Source organism: Gymnoscopelus microlampas (assembly GCF_963454915.1).
Source record: "Gymnoscopelus microlampas genome assembly, chromosome: 4".
Lineage (NCBI taxonomy): Eukaryota > Metazoa > Chordata > Actinopteri > Myctophiformes > Myctophidae > Gymnoscopelus > Gymnoscopelus microlampas.
Genome location: NC_139941.1, coordinates 33,047,072 through 33,070,990, shown reverse-complemented (window position 1 = coordinate 33,070,990; position 23,919 = coordinate 33,047,072). Strand labels below are relative to the sequence as shown.

At 41.7% G+C, this 23,919-nt stretch overlaps 2 protein-coding genes across 2 annotated transcripts in view; one reads left to right on the top strand and one right to left on the bottom strand.

The window, feature by feature from the left end:
- Positions 1-7,717, bottom strand: part of abca2 (ATP-binding cassette, sub-family A (ABC1), member 2) — a 100,707-nt gene extending 92,990 nt beyond the window's left edge. The window contains exon 1 of the mRNA XM_084054243.1: positions 7,351-7,717. Coding sequence (XP_083910369.1) covers positions 7,351-7,416 — 66 coding nt within the window. The 5' untranslated portion in view covers positions 7,417-7,717. The remainder of the gene's footprint in view (positions 1-7,350) is intronic.
- A 3,942-nt stretch (positions 7,718-11,659) lies between these two features.
- Positions 11,660-23,919, top strand: slc2a9l1 (solute carrier family 2 member 9, like 1; the record flags this gene model as incomplete). Its single annotated transcript, XM_084055485.1, has 12 exons — positions 11,660-11,683; positions 12,380-12,475; positions 16,300-16,457; positions 17,698-17,822; positions 17,917-18,046; positions 18,193-18,341; positions 18,599-18,786; positions 19,948-20,058; positions 21,242-21,343; positions 22,337-22,412; positions 22,557-22,684; positions 23,734-23,919. 12 exons carry the CDS (start codon positions 11,660-11,662, stop codon positions 23,917-23,919), a joined length of 1,473 nt encoding a protein of 490 aa, XP_083911611.1.

Here is a 23,919-nt window from a genome sequence, read left to right as displayed (position 1 = left end):
GTCTCTCCAAGCTATGGAACAGCTATGGAACCCGCAAGGATATTGCTCTGAGACAGTCGGGTGCCTATCCATCAAGTGTATTGGATTTACCACTACTAGTACTAGCCAAATGCAGACATGTAAATAATATGTTTGCACAAACAGATGTTACACTGACACCAAAATATTTGCCTGGGACCAGACGAATCTGCTAGTGCAAACAATGATTGCACGCAAGGCTACCAAAATATAGGCCTACATTAATCAACGCACTATTACAACACGCCAATTGACAACAGGTTCCATAAGCCCGCTCCCCTGCATTATTTTCCTGTAGTAGGCTACTGGTGTTTTGTCAATGATTTTTGTGAAATCATCTTGATAATTGCTGCTGTAAGCAACAACATACACCCTCAGAGTGTATGTTGTTGCGAGACTCGAAACACCCTATGACCCCAGGCTACAACACTGATGATACGTCCCAGTTGCATCCATGTGACGTTTTCTTTATAGTTACTGGTGTTTTGTCAATGATTTTTGTGAAATCATCTCGATAATTGCTGCCGTAAGCATGAGCAACTATATGAGCCCGATGTCTCATAGTTGGTTGAACGGAAGACGGAGCAGACAGAGCCTTGCACATCTGCAGTTCACTGCTTGCTACCGCAAATGCATTCACAACAGCCTACAGTGGCATTAAATAATAATAATAATAATAATCCTTTGCGGTATTTGTTACTGTACATATCTGCATATACAGTGAAATGTTGTATCTACATTTAACCCATCCTAAGTATCAGGAGCAGTGGGCGCTATGGGGGCAGCGCCTCTGGGAGCAGTTAGGGGTTAAGTGCCTTGCTCAACGACACATTGACACGTAGGCCAGGGCCGACACGCGAACCGGGGACCTTCCGTTTCCCAGGCAGCCTCTCTACCCACTCAGCTACAGTGTTGCTTTGTGTCAAAAAAACAAAACAAAAGAAAAAGTGTCAGCCACACTGGCATGACCACTGGCCAGTTGGCTTGAACATAATGAAGCTAAGAAGGAAGTCTTTTGTCAGATCTGCACATCAATGCCAACATTATGCAGACAAGTAAGTGAACTGAAGTATTCAAAAGATATGGTATTCTTGCTAGGCCTGTCACAATAATTACATAATTGTCTAATCGCAATTATTTGAGATAATCACAATACATAATCGTCATAATGGTTTCCATGTTGAAAGATTTTCACACATTTTCAAATATAAGAAGTAGCTGATCTACAAGCTTACATATATACATTAGCTTACATATATTTCAGTTATTTTTCATATCCGCCCTGTGCAATTTTTGATTACAAAGCCTAAAAGGCTTCATACTGTAATGTTCCAGTGTTCAGTGCCACACAATTAAATTGTTAATCGCAATTATTTGACTGACAATTAATCGTCAGCTTAAATGTGTAATCATGACAGCCCTAATTCTTGCAGGGTAATGTCAAAGCAGGATGCACACACGCTGTAGTACACCGGCTGGGAGACTATAACTACATTAAGCACAATATTTTATTATTCTGTTCATGTCTTAAAAATAAACTTTTCACCGCCGAACCGCCCAGGATATGTTGCTCTTTTAAAGATTCCTCACGTCCTAGCCCTCGATCACAATGCAAGTCATGGGTTTAGTGAACCCAACTAATGAACCGCAGTATGGATGGCTATGTTGTGCTAGCATAATCTGATGCAGGGGTAACAGTACCTGGATATCTAACCATTATATTTCTACCTACTAACAATGACAGGCAAGCAGAAAGTGCATTATATTTCACCTGTCTGCCAATCAGAATGGGTTATTTTTTTTTACAGTGACCATGACATCATTATTTTAATAGTAATATAATGAACAATTGCTTTGTATAGATTTATCATTATAGTAGTTACTTATTTACACATGAAATGGAATAGGCAGTTTATTGTAGGGATTATCGACTCTTCAAGGGCCAGGTAGCTAATCGACAAGGTTTGAGACCCATATAAAGATTGTGTCATCATACACGTTGTGTGTGAAGAGGCAGAAGAAATATATGAGAATATGTTCCAACTTAGAATGAAGCTTTTAAATAAAATAAATTGCATCAACATCGGTTAATTTTCTTCATTGTGAGGGTCACTTCTTGACTGCTTTTTGCTAAATCAATATTAATGTTCCTGGGCCTTAAACTTTGCAGATTACACAGCACATTGAATGAGAGAGAAATCTGTTCAGAATTTTGTGCAGAATCTCACTGTGCTGGGTGGGGGGCATGCATACAAATAGCAATGTATCAGGATATACAGTGCCTTTGTACTGTAACATCACCTTTGTCCTAGAGATGACAACAGGCCACACAACTGTTCCATGTGTCCACTATCCAAAGATTTGTTTCCAGCCTGTCTTGTTACCTATTCTGGTTGCACTGCATGAAGTAATGACAGTTCTTTACGCACGCACACGCACGCACACGCACACACACACACACACACACACACACACACACACACACAGGCCTGTCACGATTACAAATTCAAGTTGACGATTAATTGTCACTCTCAAATAAAGATTAACGATTTAATTGTGTTTGGCATTGAACAATGGGACATATGAATACAAATACAATTTCTGTTTGCCTTTTAGGCATATGACAAAACTTAATATACCAAGACATTATTGACATATTTAATAATTTTAAATGTGTAAAATAGCAGAAAGAGCTGATCTACAACTTACAAGTTGTAAGCGTGTAGATCTGCTATCTCTGCTTTTTTATATTTGAAAATGTGTGAACATTTTTCAACATGGAGACGATTATGCAAAAATAATTGCGATTAGATGATTATGTAATAATTGTGACAGGCCTGCACACACACACACACACACACACACACACACACACACACACACACACACACACACACACACACACACACACACACACACACACACACACACACACACACACACACACACACACACACACACACACACACACACACACACACGTAGAGTTTTGATTTCACACATCCCTCCAAAATGTGCACATGTATGCTTGAGTGAAAAAAGACAGGCTAATTGTCAGCACTTTCTTTTCTTTCTACGTCACAATATTGTGACCTCCGAAGATAAGTGTGAATGGTGTGCGGAAACTATCTCTATCACTCATAAACTTCCTCTCTGGCTCTGTATCACTTCATCACACTCTCTATCTCTCATATACTTTCTCTCTCCCTCTGCATCACTTCATCACTATCTCCATCTCTCATATACTTTCTCTCTCCCTCTGTATCACTTCATCACTATGGCTCACATACTTCCTCTCTCCCTCTCTATGATCATATTTGAGAAGTCTACATGAACTGACCTCCATTAAAGGCATCCATGTGAATGAATGATGGGGTAACTTTATTGTTAGTTCTGGCAACAGTTTACGTATTAATTACTGTGGATTTAGAAAAAATAATTACGACTCAACACTCACAGATCCAATATTTTAAGCATAATGAATAAAATAACGTTAAAGTAGATTTCAATAAAATTGGCCCACAGGGACTTGACATATGGTGACTGAGCAATGGAGCACTCTAAACAATTGCTCCACCATAATAATTAGATACTGAACATTGTTACCCCATGATAACATAATAAGTGCACTCATAACGTCATCGTTTAGACATATTTAAGGTGGATAGACCAAAATCTTCCCCATAAGAGCAGCATATTATTGCCTTGAGATGATGTAGTTCACCACCTGTATGGGCATTTTACCACACAGAGTAGCCACAAACTAACTCCAACTGACTCTCAGATCTTACCATGGTTTAAGCAGTCACACAACTGAGTATGAAAAATATATAATTATATTATAATTATAAAATAAACAGGACACTGGATCTAAAGTGGTTAAACAAAGCAAGGATGGGTACACAACATTGTATGTTGTTGAGCACCGTTTGAGACTATTGTGTTTCTTCTGTATGCATAGGTTTTTTTAAATGAACATTAGCCTACTAGTCCATTTCACAATTGTGCTTGAATTGGATCACATGATGATTTAATGCACAATTAAATAAGCAAATATGTGCTTTTAAATTGGCCTCCAGAGGGAGTGAGCTTCACCTTTGAACCTTTCCTGTCCCTTACAGTGACATCATTGCCTGGATGACATCCAGCTGTCAACTGTCCAAGACGGTCAAGAGTATGGTGTCAGCTAGCACAGCGCTACGCTACGCTCTGTTAGACAGGTAGCATGTTTAATTCATTTGGCAGTACTTTTTTTCTTTTTATTGCAATGGATTTGCAGGCTCAGTCAGCAAGTCCACTCCACTACCTTCTCTCCAAATACATCTCTACCTCATTCTTGCTCTATGTCTCCACCTCCTCTACTTCCTTCCTTCCCTCTCTTCTCCATCGTTGATTTCTTTCATAAATATCTCTCTCTTTATCCAGCTTGCATTCGTCTCCATAGATACCCAGGCCGTGGGTTTAGTCCAGCCCAGTGTAAGGCAATCATTCAGACAAACTCAGTCTGGGAACAGCAATCTAGGTCAGACACTAGCTGCTGCTACTTGCTTGAGAAATAGCTGTTATGTAGTTGTAGCAGAACTGGGTGTAAAAGACAGAAAAACATAAGACAGGGAGAGTGACTCTAATCAAGGCGATATATTGTGAATTAAAAAATCAAAAACATAGTATAAAGAACACACTACCATAGCATAAAATCTGAGTAAAGACATTTTACTTTTTATCAGAACAGTGGGATCTGCGGTTGTATTAATTCACAGTCCCTGTAACACCCAATACCATAGCATTACTTTTTTAGCCTGGAAACCAGTGATAGTAGTCTGGCCATGCCAGGCTACTACTATTTGTGCAATGCAATCTAAGCAAAGGAATAAACACCTAGTAGCCTATATCCCAAGAAAAAAAAATAAAGGTATTCTTTTGGCAAACAAAATAAGACTACTTCTTTTATGCAATCAAAACAGTGGGTTCTACATTTATCAGAGTCCCTGTAATATTCAACATCATAGCACTACTTTTTATGCAATATTTTTTTAATGAATTAGACATCTTAGTGATTTTGGGAATCAATAAAGTAACACAAAAACACACAATATTGCAATATTCAAGTGTATCAATATAGTAAACATTTTCATTTATACAAAAAAACTAAACATTATCAGGTGCAAGCTTTGGATATCTAGCCTGACTCATGGAGAAGCACAAATGATCACATTTCTTCAACATCAGCCCTGATGTTATCCCTCTGCAACTGCAGAACAGGCCAATCTCCTTAACCCATCAATCGACTTGCCAATTTTAACAAGGCCAGCCGCCAGACCTGTCCTGCGCTCTGCGGTTGATAAACCTATAGGCTATACAGGATGACGAGGCTGTTACTATTATTATTACAGAGGCACCCCAGCACAGTGCTGCCGTCTCCTCTGAGTGTGATCTCTGAAGGTACAGAGGCTAAAAATAGCCCTCCCAAACCTCCCTCCCTCGCCAAACACACCAGAGGGACACTGGCAAAGGCATCAAGTGGTGATAAAAATCAAGCGATTCCAGGACGAATCAAGCCTAGCCTTAAAAAAGAGCAAGTGCAGCACTTAAGTAAACAGGCTAGCAGGCGTTAGGACTTTTGATCGCTAATAATAGCACGCATGGGGATTATAAGCTTCACATTGTGTGAGTGGCAAAGCCATGTTGCGGGGGTCATCACTACACTGTAATGTCCGTTAGTCTATCTGTCAAGAAGTCTGTCTGTCTGTCTGTCTGTCAGTATCTGTCTGTCTATCCCTTTGAATGAATGAATGAATCAATCAATCAATCTATCAATCAGTAATTCAGTCAATGGATGAATGGATGGATGGATGAATGAAAAGTTGAATGTGGCATATCATCATTATCAAATAACAGCTTCTCTCCCTCTTTCCCAACCCCACATTATGGCAAAACTTGGTGTGATAATCACACTGTGTTGAAATCAATTGGAACACTAATTTATGTAGTGGTTAAATTCCCTGTATAGCTCAATGAGTAGAGCGATATGCTAATACTGCCAGAGATTATGGCTCCACTCCTTATGTAACTCCTAGGGTAGAGCATGGTAAGTAACACTGATATAACATATTATGCAGTCATTGAACTGAAATGGTCAAGAAACTAACTGGTTTTAGACTTTAAAGGGTGAGTAAGCATATTTGTAAATTAAATGTGGATGGGATTTCAGCCTCCTATATTCCTTGATGTTGGCTTCTATTCCCTTACAATCAATATCTACTTTCCAAGGAGTCACACATTATTAGTTTCCATTCTAGAATACTATAATTATTATAATAATAATATTACTATTCCATTGCAACAGATCAGTCCATTCTTAAAACATTATATTTTTGGGCTTCTCATTATGGGCTTTAATTTTATGTCCCCTTTTTGGCAAATGTTCTTACCTATAAAAGATAAATGTTTGAAAACCACTGACACCATAATTAGTTTCATGTTTAGGATGTTATTGTGGATTACTTCAAATATATAACGTGGCATTTATACCTAGACCTGCTACACTATCTGGTAAGCATTATCTATGCCATAGATTTTTTTTTTTATCAGACCAATATAACCATAGATTATATGGTTATATTTATGGTCAGATTAAAAAATATATAATAAAAATATATATATATATTTGATAGCATCCGTGAGAATTGATATGCTTGCATTCTGTAAAAGGTGAAACGGTATTACATCTCAACAAGGATATCCTGTCAGACCACAGCTGTTTATAGAAACAACCTGTTTGACAGGGAGCTCGCATTGCCTTCCTACTGTACTTCAAACACCTTAATAATAACCCCTATTGAAAAAACCCTTGCACATTAATGTGACATTATTATTGCCAGGTCAGGTGTGTAAAAGTGATGCATATAAAGACATAATGTGCTGAAAGAAACGCCCATCATCATCATCATCAGCCAGTGTGGTTCTCAAAGTGGGGTCCAGGGACTCTCTGGGTTCATTTGAGGGGTTCCAAATGGACCCTTGCAGAGTCTGTAACTCCGAGAGTGTACAAACGGAACCAAATGGACCCTCACGGGTCCATTTGGTTCCATTTTGTACACTCTCAGAGTTATGGGGGTCCTTTAAATTAAAATGTTTGAGAACCACTGCTGTAGGCAATGCAGCAGCAGCAGCAGCAGCCCAGTTCTACACGGAACCTGCGGGACCGACGCCCCGTCAAAACAGCGATGCCGATGTTTTTTTTTTTTTTTACCTTAAACTGAGGCCCGCAGTACGAAACAGCACATCCTGTTATTGTCAATTCACAAATCACATAAATAAATGTTATCTTACCGGTCCTCTCCGCTTCAGAGAGATGTTCTTCCAGAGCAGAAGATGAAGCTGGTGCAAGAATCCCATTTTTCCCTCAGACTTGCGTTTTTCTACCCCTATTTACTAGCCTCTGAGTCGTGATACCGGACGGTATAGCCTCGGACTGAACTGGAATTTAACTGGATTTGTATCAGAATCCGAGGCATTCCGTCGTTTTTACGTATAGATACGTCTTAAAAATAATAAGTTGTGTTGTCTTTCACTCAGGATGACGAATGCCACTGGTGGTAGCAGGCGGTAAAGTGAGTGTTTCTGCACCGAAGCGTCGCTCAGCTGCCTGTCATCATCCTCAGCGGCATTGAGACACGACAGCATCCCTTGAAGACGGATCCCGAGTGTCAGTGTGTGTGAGGCTGTGAGTTCAGTTCAGTGTGGTGCTGCTGCTGTTACAGTAGTACCACCACCACCACTACCACTAACCGTGTGTGTGTGTGTGTGTGTGTGTGTGTGTGTGTGTGTGTGTCAAGTTAGATACTAGAAACATAGCCGTTCCTATTTCAAACTTCAAAATAAAACCCAATTTGATGAATAATAATAATGATAACGCAGCGCAGTTTTCGAAAAGTAGGCAGCGGCAATCACAACTTTAGGTTATCCCAGCATTGTGTATTTCACTAGAGAGGTTAGTGAGGGTATTGTTTGTTTCAGCATTTTAAGCCTTCATTTGGCAGGACAGAGAAATGCAACATGCAGCATTAAAGACGCACTGAAGTGACATTTTCGGTCATTTTATTTTGAAGGTTCAGCCCGAAACGTCGGCTCAACGACTCTAAACCAATCAGAAGGTCCCATCCCTTCAGGCTATGGGACGTTGGATCTCAATCACTTCAGCCGTGCTGGCACACGGCTAGTGTTTGTTTACAAGTGAGAGAGAGACGGCCAGTGAAGCACGTTTGCTACTACCTGGCTTATTTCTAACCTATAATGTTTTCAGATATATATTTTAGTGTGCAGATGAAGTTTAAAATGAGTAATACACTCATCTTCAATGAGATTCAAAACGGAGTATCTCTGTAATTAAAATCAGCTGTGTTTGAAGAACGTGCAGCTATGGGAATCAAACAGGTGCATGTAATCAAGATTCATTTATATTCGTGAAGGCTGTATTATGTCATCACGCAGCACGTTTTCGTTTACAGGAAGTAATTAAGATTGGCTTTTTAGGGACTTTTGATGTAAAAATACACAAAAATAGTTTTTTTTTCATTTTTTTTTGCATCTATTGTTAGGTATGCCCATATGATGACCACGGATATGCTCTAAAAGTGTGAAAAACATATTTTTCATTTCACTACACCTTTAAAGGGTTTTGGGTAGGATTCGAGTCCACTCAATTAAGGACTGTACTGTACCAGGTGATCCAATTCGAGGATTTCCCCCCTTAAATTACGACTTCAAAACATAAGTGTAGCCTACTCAGTCAATTCGGTAAATAAATAAACAATACAAAACATTTTTTTCTATAAATTGACAGTGTTGTTATTCCGGTAGCCTAACTAAACTACGTGATACAATCCCAATTACCATTAATTCAATTATTTGTCTTTGTTTGGGGGGGTTCAATGCTTTTATTATGAAGGGAAATGCAGCCCAATTTCGTTTGTCCTGTGGCCAGCTGTGGCAATTTGACAGCTGCTACTGGGGTACTGCCACCAATGAGAATTCAATTCAAGGTGCTGTTGTGGGCGGAGACCCATCCATCCAGCCTGGTTCCTCTTGCTACTGGATACTGCACTGTCCTGACAGGTGTAGAATAGATCACTGATCAAGTGGAAAAAAAACACTAGTGCAGAACTATTCTATACTTTAAAGCAGCCCGCGTCTGTTCCTACACTGTGGAACCCACAAATATTAATATCCAGCTATCTCATTGGTTATAGTTGCATTTCTGTTTTATTTAATGTATTTATTTTTATCTAATCACTTTTTAACATAAGGTTATAGGTCCTATGTAAATAAATACAGAATATAAAAAATGACATAATCTGGCAGAATTGCTTTATTAGCCTATGTGACTACTAGACCTCTGTAATAAAAAGAAAATACAAGGAACTTGTTAATTATTTAACCATCACTTTAAACACACATATTACTTTTTTCAAATATTGTATTTCATTTATTTATTTACATTTTCCAAATAAATTACACAAAATAAATGGAAAACAAACATGGCCCCCTCACACATTAGAAGGCCAATATCCGTGTTTACTGTGTGGTGCGTCAGTCAGGATTTCATTCCAGCGACCTGTCCTGTCCAGACTGTGCTGATGTTTTTGCAGCCATTGATGGATGCGGGGCCGGGCGGCGTCTACACGAAAGGTGTACTGTACCTTGCCGCCATCTCTGCGGGTCATGCTGACGGGCCGGAGGGACCGATGGGTAGGCACCCATTGCTGTCCCGCTACATGAGGGGCATTAGGCGCCTTCATTCGGTGCAAACTCCCATGTTTACCACTTGGGACCTCAGCTTGGTGCTGTGGGTGCTTGCTCAGCAGCCCTTTGAGCCCCTGGACACTATTTCTCTTAGGCACCTCTCGTGGAAGGTGGCGTTCCTGGTGGCTATCACCTCCACTAAGGGTCAGTGAGCTCCATGCACTCTCTGTGAGTGCAAAGTGTTTCCGGATGGGTCCTCACAGAATGAGTGTCACCCTCCGGCCTAACCCCTCTTTTCTGCCAAAGGTACTGTCTTCCGTCTTCCATGTGAACCGTCCGGCCGACGTTTATGTCTTCAGCTTCAACTTCAGCTCGAACCCTTCTGATAGGTGAGTTTGAGCTTTGTTCCCTTTCCTACCTCACCGAGTAATCTGATATTGTGTATATCATATTGGAGTGATCCAATATACAGTAGCGCGATTGGATCACTCCAATCGTCTTGTGGTGTTCTAGGGTGCCTCGAGAAGAACACGAGGAAGAGGGTGGTGCTGCGTAGGAATTTGTGGCATCGCAGAGGCCTACGGTCCCTAGCTGTGGCACACCCCCGTACACGGAGTAATCTGTTGCTGCTGCGGAGGGATATATCATATTGGAGTGATCCAATCACTCACATAACTGTGGTTATCTACGAAACCATCGTTCTGCCTATGCGGTGGATTCTGCCAATGCTTTTCAATGGGAACGGAGCAGTTTGTTGTCATTCGCGGATTTCAGGGGGGAAAAAACACTCCGTTCCCATTGAAAAGCATTGGCAGAATCTGCCGCATAGGCAGAATCTAAGTTTGGTGTGACTGCACCCTTACCGACAATTATTTTTTGCTCCTTCTGATTCCCTCATACACACACACACGCATGCATGCAGACACATTTTGTTCCTGAACCCCAAATACACCCCTGTAAAATGTTGGAAAATGCAAATACTTTTCTGCCTAAGATAGGAACAGAACCTCAGCCGCTGCGGTGAGGTGGGGAGGCATGCGTTAATCCGACAGACCTTTTCTCCGACTATGTGGCATCCGCGTGCGGTTAGGGTTAGGGTGCGGGTTTGGTTCGGGTTTAGTATTGGAAACGTCGGAACGCTGCGCTGTCGGAGGAATGCGCTGTCGGACTAACGTACTGTGTGTGTGTGTGTGTGTGTGTGTGTGTGTGTGTGTGCGTGCGTGCGTGCGTGCGTGCGTGCGTGCGTGCGTGCGTGCGTGCGTGCGTGCGTGCGTGCGTGCGTGTGTGCCCTGAAAAAAGGGCCAAAAAGAGGTTGTGCTGCTCCTTACACCCCAGGTAGTAATTTTAGAGATCTTGTTTGGGACAAAAGTGTTGGACAGACAAATTTCATTGCAATTCAGCTATTTTATTTTTAGATATCTTGTGTGCAAAGTTGCCATTATAGCCTAATGTAATGCTTGAGGAAAAGGTCATGCAGTCACTCAAATGGTTATGGTGCATCCTCTAACAAACATGAATGCACTCAGTAAGTTTCATGGCAATCCGCCCATTCGATTTTGGGATAGCTACAAGTGGAGCATTTTGATAAGAGGACCAGTCTGTTTTTCCACATAGTTTTAGGTGACAACATAACTTGTTCCAACAGTTTACTTAACTTAGTCCAAGTACAACAAATGTCTTTAAAGACAGACTGAAGCAACCGTGGCCACATTCATGGTCTTACACTGAAGCTCAAACTTGCAGGAGCGTGACAATGACTCATGAGGTGGGTTGTTCTTCCAGCCACAGATGTAAAAAATTAATCTTTGAAAACCTGAAATAGTACATGCTGTCTCAACACATGTAAGCTTCCAAACGTCAGTGGCACATACCCTGCAGGCTTACTATTAAAGACATAATGGGGACTTCAGTGAGGCAGCTGGTAAGATTTTCACTGAATCCAAATGATTTTATTTAAGTTATCTATCTCTTTCATAATGTGTTTCACAGGATATCAAATGATGATAAGTAAATATTTTGAACATGTACAATAGAAAATCCTAATCAATCAACCTGATGAATTAGTTTTGACAATGAGTTTTAGCAACATGGAAATTATGCATTTTTATCTATTTTCTTGTAGGCCTACACCTAAAGTAAGCTCAGTGACTCAGCTAAAAATGACACTCTTTCCGGATTAGCAATAAACCATGGGAGGGGAAACAAGTCTTGATCTATATGCTGATGTCATACCTTTTCTTTTTGGAATAAGACAAAACGGGGGGAAAAGACAGTTAAAGGTTAAAGTTATAAATAACATTAACAAACATATAATAAACAATACAAACAATAATAAACATTACGGAAATGTGCATGAAAATATTTTTTTAAACTGTATTATGAAAAGCCCTGTTTAAGATAAACTTTGAGTTTGAAATGCAGCGTTTAAGTACACCTGCATACAAATCTAGGTGACAGGTTTATAGGTATAGTAAAGTAATCTGAGAGAAGTTAATACACTGTCCTGAAGAAGGTCATTGACCGGAATATCACATTTCAATAAATGTTTAGCAAATGTACGATGTGTGTGGGTATTCACTTTATTTTTATTGTAAATCCTCTTTACTTTGCACTTTAGATTCGTGGTAAAGGTTTGTTCTTCATCATCTGGCTTGGAATTGGAGGGACCTTTCAGAATGGCTCTCGTGCCACGGTCATCAGCTCCCCCTCACCAGTGAGATGATTTTTTGGTCAATTGCATTCTCCTTATATATCAGTTCTTAATGTATATTAAGGGAAATTCCAATTATCTAACTTGAAGAGAAGCAAACTGTTTTTTTTTTCAAATTATCTCTTTCTATCTCTGTATATCCCCTTCTCCCTCTCTACGGTATTTCATTTTAACACATCTCTATTCTCTATATACTGTAGATGGGGCTGTGACATTTGTGACTGCCTTGTGATTGTTTGCAGGATGCTTTTATAGACTGTCACATGCATGGATTTATGCTACTTGCTTACTTGCTTACTGTTCAGCAGTTACGATGGTGATTTATGAAACTGAGAACATACTTAATATTCATATAATTGGTCCTTATGCTCATTATATAGTATATATATAATATTCTATATTAGATGGCACCATTTCTATCTACTCACTCTGCATCTCATTGGTGAGCTATGGACTGTTCAGAAACCTGCCTACCAATGACATAATCATTGGGATTCCAAGCAAATACTAACTACAGCCTATTACTGGAACGTTAGCATGCTGAAATAGAGGCCATTGTTCTTGCATTCATGTCATATTAATTAATTGGCTTAAGGGAAGACCAGCCGGCGAGCCAGCGGACCACATCGTAACGCTCATGTCACTATGACTCAGCCATAAAAATCACAATTATAAGGAGTGGCTGTGCGACGTTGGTGTGAGGACAGCGTAGTGGCCCGAACCTCTAATCTATCTATATTAAAATTGGCTGAAGGGAGGATTGGCTGGTCCTCTGACTCAGACATAACCATAAACAAACACCATATGCCCATTTATAGGCATGTCACTATGACTCAGACATAACCATAAACAAGCCTGATATGCCCTTATATAGGCATATATGGAGATCCGGTTGTCCAGAGCCATAGATTTGACAGCAATGCACATATACTGTATGGTCATGTTGCATGTATGGGACTAACTGACTTCAAACTCAGCTTGCACATCGCAAGGACTCGAGGGAGTGTGGTGCCTGCCACCAAGTTGCTCAGCTATGCTGTTGTCCAGAACCGCAGATCCGACCGATATATCCATATAGGCATACAGTATATGGATATCCAGTTGTCCAGAACCGCCTATCCAACCAATATGCCCATATATATGTGCATTCCAATATGTAGGGTATGGGCAAATAACATAATTTTTTGTGGGCATAAAAGGGACACATATATGGGCATAAAAGGGACACAGATAGACGGGTACAACGGGTACTCTGACAAATCCCCCAACACATATTGCTCGGATCGGCGGTACAGCGTAAGTGTGAGGGCCGCATATCGGCCCGAACTCCAGTATATCTATAAAAAATCACACCCAGTGTGAAGTGGGCGGTGTGGTCATCACAGTGGTCATCACAGACCCCGGGGATTTTCTTGCAGGTGCCTGGAAGGCCCACCTGTGCCATCGGATAGTTATGCCCAGGACAGAGGCCTCTTCCTGGGGTAGCAATGAGTTCAGCAAGGCCCAAAATCCTGGTTCTCAAAAAAGTTGAGATTTTTGGCCGGGGGTCCTCCAGGGGGTCCCCGGGGACTTCTGGAGCCCATGCAGACACTTAGAAACATTTTACATTTTTTTGGGAGAACCATGATTTTGGCCCTCGCTGAACCCATCGCTACCCCAGGAAGAGGCCTTGTCCTGGGGTAGCGATGGTTCAGCGAGGCCCAAAATCCTGGTTCTCAAAAGAAAATCAAAACATTTTCTAAGTGTCCAGGGCCCTCGAGGAGGTGGGCGCCTGCCTTCCTGCCTCCGGGGAATTTTCTTGCAGGTGCCTAGAAGGCCCACCTGTGCCATCGGCTGGTTATGCCCAGGACAGAGGCCTCTTCCTGGGGTAGCGATGGGTTCAGCGAGGCCCAAAATCATGGTTCTCAAAAAAGTTGAGATTTTCGGCCTGGGGTCCCCCAGGGGGTCCCCGGGGACCTCTGGAGCCCATGCAGACACTTAGAAACATTTTAGATTTTTTTTGGAGAACCATGATTTTGGCCCTCGCTGAACCCATGGCTACCCCAGGAAGAGGCCTCGTCCTGGGGTAGCGATGGTTCAGCGAGGCCCAAAATCCTGGTTCTCAAAAAAAAATCAAAACATTTTCTAAGTGTCCAGGGCCCTCGAGGAGGTGGGCGCCTGCCTTCCTGCCTCCGGGAATTTTCTTGCAGGTGCCTGGAAGGCCCACCTGTGCCATCGGATAGTTATGCCCAGGACAGAGGCCTCTTCCTGGGGTAGCGATGGGTTCAGCGAGGCCCAAAATCCTGGTTCTCAAAAAAGTTGAGATTTTCGGCCGGGGGTCCTCCAGGGGGTCCCCGGGGACCTCTGGAGCCCATGCAGACACTTAGAAACATTTTAGATTTTTTTTGGAGAACCGTGATTTTGGCCCTCGCTGAACCCATCGCTACCCCAGGAAGAGGCCTTGTCCTGGGGTAGCGATGGTTCAGCGAGACCCAAAATCCTGGTTCTAAAAAAAAAATCAAAACATTTTCTAAGTGTCCAAGGCCCTCGAGGAGGTGGGCACCTGCATTCCTGCCTCTGGGAATTTTCTTACAGGTGCCTGGAAGGCCCACCTGTGCCATTGGATAGTTATGCCCAGGACAGAGGCCTCTTCCTGGGGTAGCGATGGGTTCAGCGAGGCCCAAAATCCTGGTTCTCAAAAAAGTTGAGATTTTTGGCCAGGGGTCCTCCAGGGGGTCCCCGGGCACTTCTGGAGCCCATGCAGACACTTAGAAACATTTTAGATTTTTTTTGGAGAACCATGATTTTGGCCCTCGCTGAACCCATCGCTACCCCAGGAAGAGGCCTCGTCCTGTGGTAGCGATGGTTCAGCAAGGCCCAAAATCCTGGTTCTCAAAAAAGAAAACCACACCCAGTGTGTGTGGTGGCGGTGTGTGGTCATCACAACATGCCTCACTTTAAAAAATATATATTTTTTAAAGTCCATACTGCTATTCATAGGGCTGCACATGTGTCATGTGTTTCGCTAGCCAATCACAGTCCTGAATTTGCAAAGTCAGCCAATCACATTACAGTTAGTGGTGATGACACTAGCTGTAATGTGATTGGCTGATATGAAAAAAGTATCGATTTGCATTAACAATGGAAGGGTTAGGGGGTACACAAATGTTTTGGTCGGTGTCCAAAACTCACTTATAGGGGGCGGCTACACCGCCCCAAAAATATATATCTTGTTTGAAATGACCAAACCTGCATACCGATGATGTCACTGGTTTCTGAACTGTCCAGGCTCCAGCCTTCCGCTGAGACACAGAGCGAGTAGACAGAAATGGTGCCATCTTATAATGAGCGTTAGTGAGGACCAATTATATGAAGATAGGCTGAAAATGGGTGAAGTGGTCCTTTAAATACTTATAATACATAAAAGGAATTATGTCTCAGTTGAGCCACAGAGACAATCAGTCTGTTTGCCTACTGTACAGCATGTCACTCTGTCTACAATTACTAATATATAATACTGTATCATCTTCAGATCACACACAAGGCCTGAAACGTCATATTTCATATAAATTCCAACTCAATATCTGACATATGGCGTAATTTGGTGTTTAAAGGTAAAGGTCAAGAATGTCAGTTATTGATTAAAACATTGTCATGCATAACTTCATCATTCATCAGAGAAGAAAAGCATGTCTCAAACCATTTTAGATGACCTAATATAATGATGTAAACTGACATTCAAATATTCCATTTCGCGACTCAACTACTCACATCTCTAGGTTGCCTTGTTTAGTGAGTTAAATAGAGTTTAGCAGTGATATCCCTTAACTCTTTTAATGCATTTACAGTACATACAACGCTTCATCAACAGCAGTTGGTATGAGAGATATGAAGAGGTCCCACATCCACAATCAGTCAAACTAATTTGGTCAGCTATTGTTTCTATATCTTCTTTTGGAGGCTTATGTGGCTCTGTCATCTACTTATATATAGGAACATTTGGAAGGTGAGTGACATACAATATGGGGCCCTATTTTTGGGAAACGGGTGAAATGGCGCGAATCGCAGTCAATAACGTGGCAGGTGGGGCGTGGTGACAGGTATTTTCCAGACTGTAGAAGGGTGGAGTACCCGCGGCGAGGTGGCGAGGTGGGTTGGATAGTTTGAATATCAGTGGGCGTGTTGGAGGTGGATTCAATCATGACTGATAATGATTGTTTTTCATTACAGTGCAGTGCACTGTTCTCCCAATTACGTAATACAATGTTCACAGTGTCCGCAGAAATGTAATTTCTCCCAAGAGCAAACTGATGCCCTTGAGCAGGAGGTGCAGTGTCATCAACAATGAATAGCACCCCAAACAGATGATGTCAAATTATCTTGGGAAGAAATAATAAATGCAGCTAATATGTCTGACACTGGTGCTATGCAAAGTGCTTTTTCACTAAGACCAGTTATGCAGGTGTATGTCCGCAAAAATTGATGCATCGACCTAAGCAAATGTCTGCTTTGGGTGTGCTATAGCCTACTGTAGGCCTGCAAGGATATACTAAAGTCCACCTAAATCCTAGGAGACAAAAAAATACTGCTATAGAGGGACCTCCTAGTCCTATATTTTACATTATGTAGGTCCGTGCGGCAGTCATTTTTTGTGTCCATGTGACCTTTTTGTGAGAAATATTTATAAAATGGCGTTTGTATGCTCTGCGTATAATTTGAGTACACAGGGCAATGAAAGCCTAAGGCCATCTGTGTATGTGTCTGCGCCCTGTTTTAAGCACTACATAATGTAAACTTCATCATGTCTGGCGATTAAATAAACAGAACCTGGCATTATGTGTGGTAATTTATCTAGTTGACCAATCTATTAGCCTTTTATAAAGGAGAAACCTGCATGGATATCATGCCTTCAATATTCTATATGTGGATGAATATCCTAACATATAACATATTTGTTCCAGCATGAGGGATTTATACCAAAGTCATAGACAAGCATAACATATACTGTATATAGTGGGTTTGTGTGATTTTCGAGATCTGGATGCACCCCCGCCAACTAAAGTGTGCAGAAAATAGCAATGGAAAAGCGTGCGCCTAACTATACGTGGGAATTTGGTTTCATGCCTCATACCAATCCGCCTGCCCCAAAATAGGGCCCTTGGTCTCATATCGACAGATTGACAGTTTGATTGATTGATTGGTTCATTCATTCATTCATTCATTCACATCTCCCATTCCTTCCATAGGAAGGGAGCGATGATGGGGAACAACTTGTTCTCCATTGTCACAGCAGTGATCATGTTGACAAGTAAATGGGCAAAGTCTTTTGAAATGATTCTACTGGCACAGTTTCTATTTGGCGTCTCATCAGGTAAGCAAACAGAGATTAATTTTCTATACTGTACATAACAGCTCACATTTATCTCTGTGGAAACAGCTGACCTGACATGTCTTGTGACGTTCAGGTGTAACACAATGCATCCAGTTGACATACCTAGGAGAGAGTTCACCAAGAAAGATAAGAGGATTGGTGACAATGACATCATCAACCTTTATATCTCTCGGCAAGCTGTTTGGACAATTTGTTGGACTGAGGTTTTCAATTATTTGTTTCTCTTTCTTTCCAAATGGAAATAAGTAGGATTGAATGGATAGATTGTTCAATCGATTGATAGCTGTGCATATACAGTATATAGACTATAATTTAGCTGTAATGCAATATTCCATCTGCATTTTTTCAGTGAGATCCTCGGTCGTGAAGACATGTGGAACGTCCTTCTCTCTGTTTCGAGTTGTTTCTCAGTTGTTCATCTGCTCGCATTGCCGTTCTTTCCCGAGGCTCCCAGATACTCACTGATAGAAAAAGGCAATGTTGAGGAATGCAGAAGAGGTTGGTGTATTTTCCCTTGTGCGCTTCACTGTTCAAAGTACTTACTGCAATAGGAAACCCCCTTGCCTCCTGAGTGTTTGCATCTGCATGTGTAAGAAAATATTTAGAACAGACGTCTGTCTCAGGATCACCACAAAGATTTTATTTTCCTTTTTCTTCTTCTTTAATCTTCTCAGGTATTTTTCTTGTTTTTGTTTGTTTATTTATTTCTCTCTGTCTTTTCTCTCTGTGACCTGCCCTTCCTTTTCTCAATCTAGCTCTCCAGAGTCTGTGGGGTCCAGGTGATTACAAGCAGGAGATGGACGAAATGGTAGCGGAGAAGGAAGCCATCAAGGGCGCCCCTCCTAAAAGTCTGCTGGAGTTCATTCAGGACAGAAGCATCCGATGGCAGCTCATCGCCTCGACAGTGTTGAGCTGCTCCATTGTGTTCTCTGGTGTTGGTGCGGTACGAGGCGTAAAAAAAACAGCTCCAGTGGGATTTTTGTGCTAAAATATATTTTTGTTGCAGATCTTTGTTCTATACAGTCCAAACTATGAGAAATTGTTGGGGTTCAAATTTTTCTGACCCCCAACCCCTTTCTGGGGGGTCATCTACTTTGGAACCTCCCAGAACAGTACGCCAGCCAGTTAATGTCCGATTTTCATAATATTAGAGGTGTTTTGTATGTTTTAAAACATTTAAATTGATTTCTTACACTTCAGTTTCTGACTTTTGGTAGGGTCTTTCCTCACCTTGGACACCCCGGACTGACCCCTGTGCCTATCTCAGTACTTATTACATTCCTCGCTCTGCTCCTGCTCCAGAACAATGCCAAATTACCGATTTGAAGCACAAAAGGTTTTGTGGCTGGCTCTGAAAACATGAATAGTAGCTAATAGTCCATTTAACACTCCCATGAACACACTATTCACACACTTCTCATACACCTGTTTGAATGTGCAGAGAAAGAAGGTGACATTAACTTGTCACCTTCTCTCTCATGTAGCACATGATGAAGTACTTCTTCCTTGCTGGCCACGTGCAGTACGCTTGATATCTACGTGTTGACGGCTCATTTACAAGTGATGTTGTGGAAAGGGGCAGACTACCAAGCTCCACCTGATGAGTCGGCTGATCTCACATACTTTGGATGAGACATACTGTGTAAATTACTGTAAATTTTCGCCATGGCGTTCAGTGGCCATTTTGGATTATGCAAATTGCACAATGGCAACATTGGACAACCAAGCCGAAATAGCACTAGGACACCATATGAATTCAACTCAACAAAAAAACTTCATAGGAAACAACTATAGGTTTAGTATTGAACACATGGGAGCGTCAAATGGACTACTACTATTCATTTTTGTTTTCAATTTTAGCAAAAAAATCCTACGGGAGTACACCTCGTACCACACTATGTACCAGTGGTGGGGATATAATACATTTTGTTATGCATTATCCTCTCTGTCATCAACAAACACTCACTTCACCCTTACCTGTAAGTTAGACATTTTGAGTCTCAAAAACAAAATCGTGTCACTATTACACAATCAGTACAACAAAAAGTAAAGTGCGCAATGTCAAGTGTAACTCAAACTCAATCTATCTTCCTTCATCTTCCAGATCACCACCTACTCTTTTGACATCTTCCTGAACGCAGGTATCCCAAGAGAGAATATCCGCTACGTCACGCTCGGTATAGGATTATCTGAAGTACTCAGCTCCATCTCATGTGTGAGTGTAACAGTCAAATATCTCCCTTGGGTTTGAAGATAGGTGGTGACATTGAGGGCTCATCCAGCTTTCTCGTGTGGAATTTAGTTTATTTGGTGTGACTATTTTTATGGCAGACCCCTGAACAGCGTTTATGCCAAGTTTGGTGAGGATTGGAGCAACGGGTGAGCCTGTGGCCACGGGGGCCCTTGATGTGGTCCCTGGTGTGACTATTTTCATGTTCGACACCTGAACAGTGTTTGTGCCAAGTTTGGTGCGGATTGGACCCTCGTGCCCACATTAGGGGTCCCAGGGACCACGGTGGGGCCTCCTGGGGAGCCACTGGGGGCCATGTGGCCCCTGGCTATTCTGAGGGCAGTGTGGAAGTTTGTGGAAGTTTGGTGCAGATCGGAGGAACGGTGCGCTTCGTAAATCTGGATGTTACGTTTGTGACTGCAATCGCTCAACCCCCCCTTGAGGCCCCCCATACTCTCTCGCCATGCCTTTCGGCCTGGTGGAGACAATAAAGTACAATATAGGGAAATGCTAACCAGTCCCACAAATTACCTGATTTATAATCTTCTATCTAGCTATTGCTGAATAGCTGGATAAAAGCTCTAGGGGCAGGCATATTGCAAGAAGCATGCTGAAAATTTGCATAAGGGGCATGGCTAAGCCTGATTTCCATTTTTTCAGGCATATTTTTAACCTCTGCGGGAATGTTAATATATACATTTTTTCTTTTGACCTTTTTCTGGTTTCTAGATTGCCTTATCCCAAAAAGACATCTTGATATTATGCTTAACATAGCCTTCCAATACATACATTTTCTTGAACAATATATGGAATAAAGACACACATATAGCACATACTGAAAAATGCTAAGAAATATTTAAATGTGTTTCATTAAACAAAGAAATGTTATGAATGTTTAAATATCCAAACTATTCCATTAATTCCATTTAATGTGATTTTCTCTCACTCACTCACTCACTCACTCACTCACTCACTCACACACACACACACACACACACACACACACACACACACACACACACACACACACACACACACACACACACACACACACACACACACACACACACACACACACACACACACACACACACACACACACACACACACACACACACACACACACACACACACACACACACACACACACAATGTCGTTCTTTCTTAGGGGCTGCTCATTGAGTCTATAGGGAGGGGGCCTTTGCTCTGGGGAGGCTATGGTGCCTTATCAACCATCCTGATGTTAACCACCATCACACTCAGCCTGCAGGTAAGCCTCTGGCAGGCTTTAATTTTCTTCGTCTTTGGATAAATTAGTACCTTTTCAGCATCAGTAGATGCTTCGTAATCGAGTAAAATGCATTTTTTTTGGGTGGGAAGAATATTCATGATCCTGGGGCGTGGTTTTGACATCAGGACCTCTCTACTCTATATAGAGCTGTTAAAAACATTTTTGTCTCCGCCAGGCCGAAGGCATGGCGAGTATGTTTTACCCTCCGTCCGTCCGTCCGTCCGTCCGTCCGTGTGTGTGTGTGTCCGTCCTTCTGTCTGTTAACAGCTAATCTCCGCCACCGTTGCCCCGGTCGCTGTTAAACTGCACACACACACTCCCGCGATGCCACAGCAGAACCTCTGCCCCAAAGTTTTCACATGGGCCTGTTATAGCGCCACCAGGAGGCCGATTTGTGCAAAACACATTTTTGGATATTACTCCTACAGATTTTATCTAAATATCACGCAAATCGGTACACAGTATCTCTATAGTCATGTGATCAAGACGGATCTGTCCGATATTTCATATTCCACCCTGATTGGCTAAGGTTGGCTTCCAAAGTTGGCAGGATTGGTCCGTTTTGAAAAAAATGTCTCAAATCATGAACGCAGCGTGTGATTTCCGTGACAATTTGCACGCACATTCCTACTAGGCCAAGGAAGAAATGCCACCCTTTTCACATTGGCCTGTTATAGCGCCACCAGCAGGTCTAATTTAGCAAAACACATTTTTGCAACAAAATGCCTCAAATCATGAATGCACGCTCATTCCCACTAGGCCGAGGAAGAAATGCCACCCTTTTCACATTGTCCTATTATAGCGCCACCAGGAGGCCACAATAACGACGTGACCTGGCGGAGACCTGTGCTCCGAGGAGCACTTTTTCTAGTTTTTAAATGTATTTATTCACTCTCTTGCATGATTTCTGTCTGCAATGTTTCACGCACATTTTCACAGAAGCATAAATTAGACGTGTCACCTGTCTTACAGGACTCCAATGAATGGGTTCCATACAGCACTGCAAGCTTGATTTTCCTCTTCACGATCTTTCATAGGGGAGGACCTGGTATGCACATTAAATTTGGCCATGTACAGCTGATAAATTATGTCAAAAAGATGTAAATCACGCCACAAAAGCAACTGTATACTGTATACACAAACATAAGTTTGCATACAAAGGTAAATGTGTCCAACAATGTAATCTTCCCAGCTGGAGTATACTCTTCTCTCCTAAATGAGATCTTCGTCCAATCCTATCGACCAGCAGCGTTTGCATTCTCAGGGATTCAGCGCTGGACCCTGTCAGCTGTGCTAGGCCTCATCTTCCCTTTCCTTATTGTAAGTACACTGGCTATCTGTTAATATCCACATCACCTTGAGGGAAGTGGCGATTTAGTAGTCTTATAGTACCTATTTTTTAACGATAGCTTTTGAACATCTGAATCCAATTGTAAACTCATATGTAGTTAGCAGATCTAATAATTCATCATGTGGATCATGATTAGATTTTTAAAATGCATTGGGATATGCTTTTTTATTTTTTTATTCACTGACCATGATCTTTACATTTTTCCACCCTAAATATATTTTTGGCCGGCCTACTGATCATTCCCAATGAATGTCATGACAATTTGGCCATGTATTCTTGAGTTACGTTGATAACAGTTTGACAGACAGAAGGGCAGAACTGATTACAATACCCTGCCACGCATTACTGCAGAATGCAATAAAAAAACACCAAATCAATCACAAAATGATGTCAATACAATTAGTGCAACCCTCTTTATTTTATTATTCTTGCTGAGTTTAACGCACCAGGCGGTCAGAACGTGGTGGTAACACAAACGGAAACAATATTAATAATATTATCCTTATCCTTATCCTTATTCTCCTCATTTATTGACGGATTACAGGGGGTCTGCAATCTGCCTGATGTTTTCTTTCATAACTTAGATTCACATGAACCGTATCTAAATAGTGGCGCATTAAATAGTAAATGGTCTACATTTGTATAATGCATTTATCCAAGCGCTTTACAATGTGGGTTACATTCACCCTTTCACGCACCAATGGCAGAAGCTGTTCGGGGTTGCTCAAGGACACTTCGACACAAACCATGAAGAGCCAGGGATCAATTCCCATTCCTAGACGGCTGCTCCAATTAGGGGCAACAGCCCTTGCCCCTCTTTAAGATATAGAAAATATTGAAGCTGTCTGATATCAATCAGTGCAAGTATTCCAAAACTACTTGAGGAGACCTTTTATTGAAAAAACTATAACCTGTAACACTTTGATCAAACTTTACTGCGACTTGTTGCAGATCACCCAATATTCCCTATAGTCCTTACATTTCTCTATTGGTTAAACACTACTCTCTATGTCCCCAGGATGCCTTGAAGTCTTTCACCTTTGTGCCGTTTGCCTGCGTGTGTTTGCTGGCCTCTCTGTATGCCTTCTTCCTCATACCTGAGACCAAGGGGAAGACTCTACTGGAGATCTCAGAGGAATTTAAAGGCATCACTGTCTGCGGGAAGTCTCCCTCACATGACAAATACATGGAGACCAAGTTATGA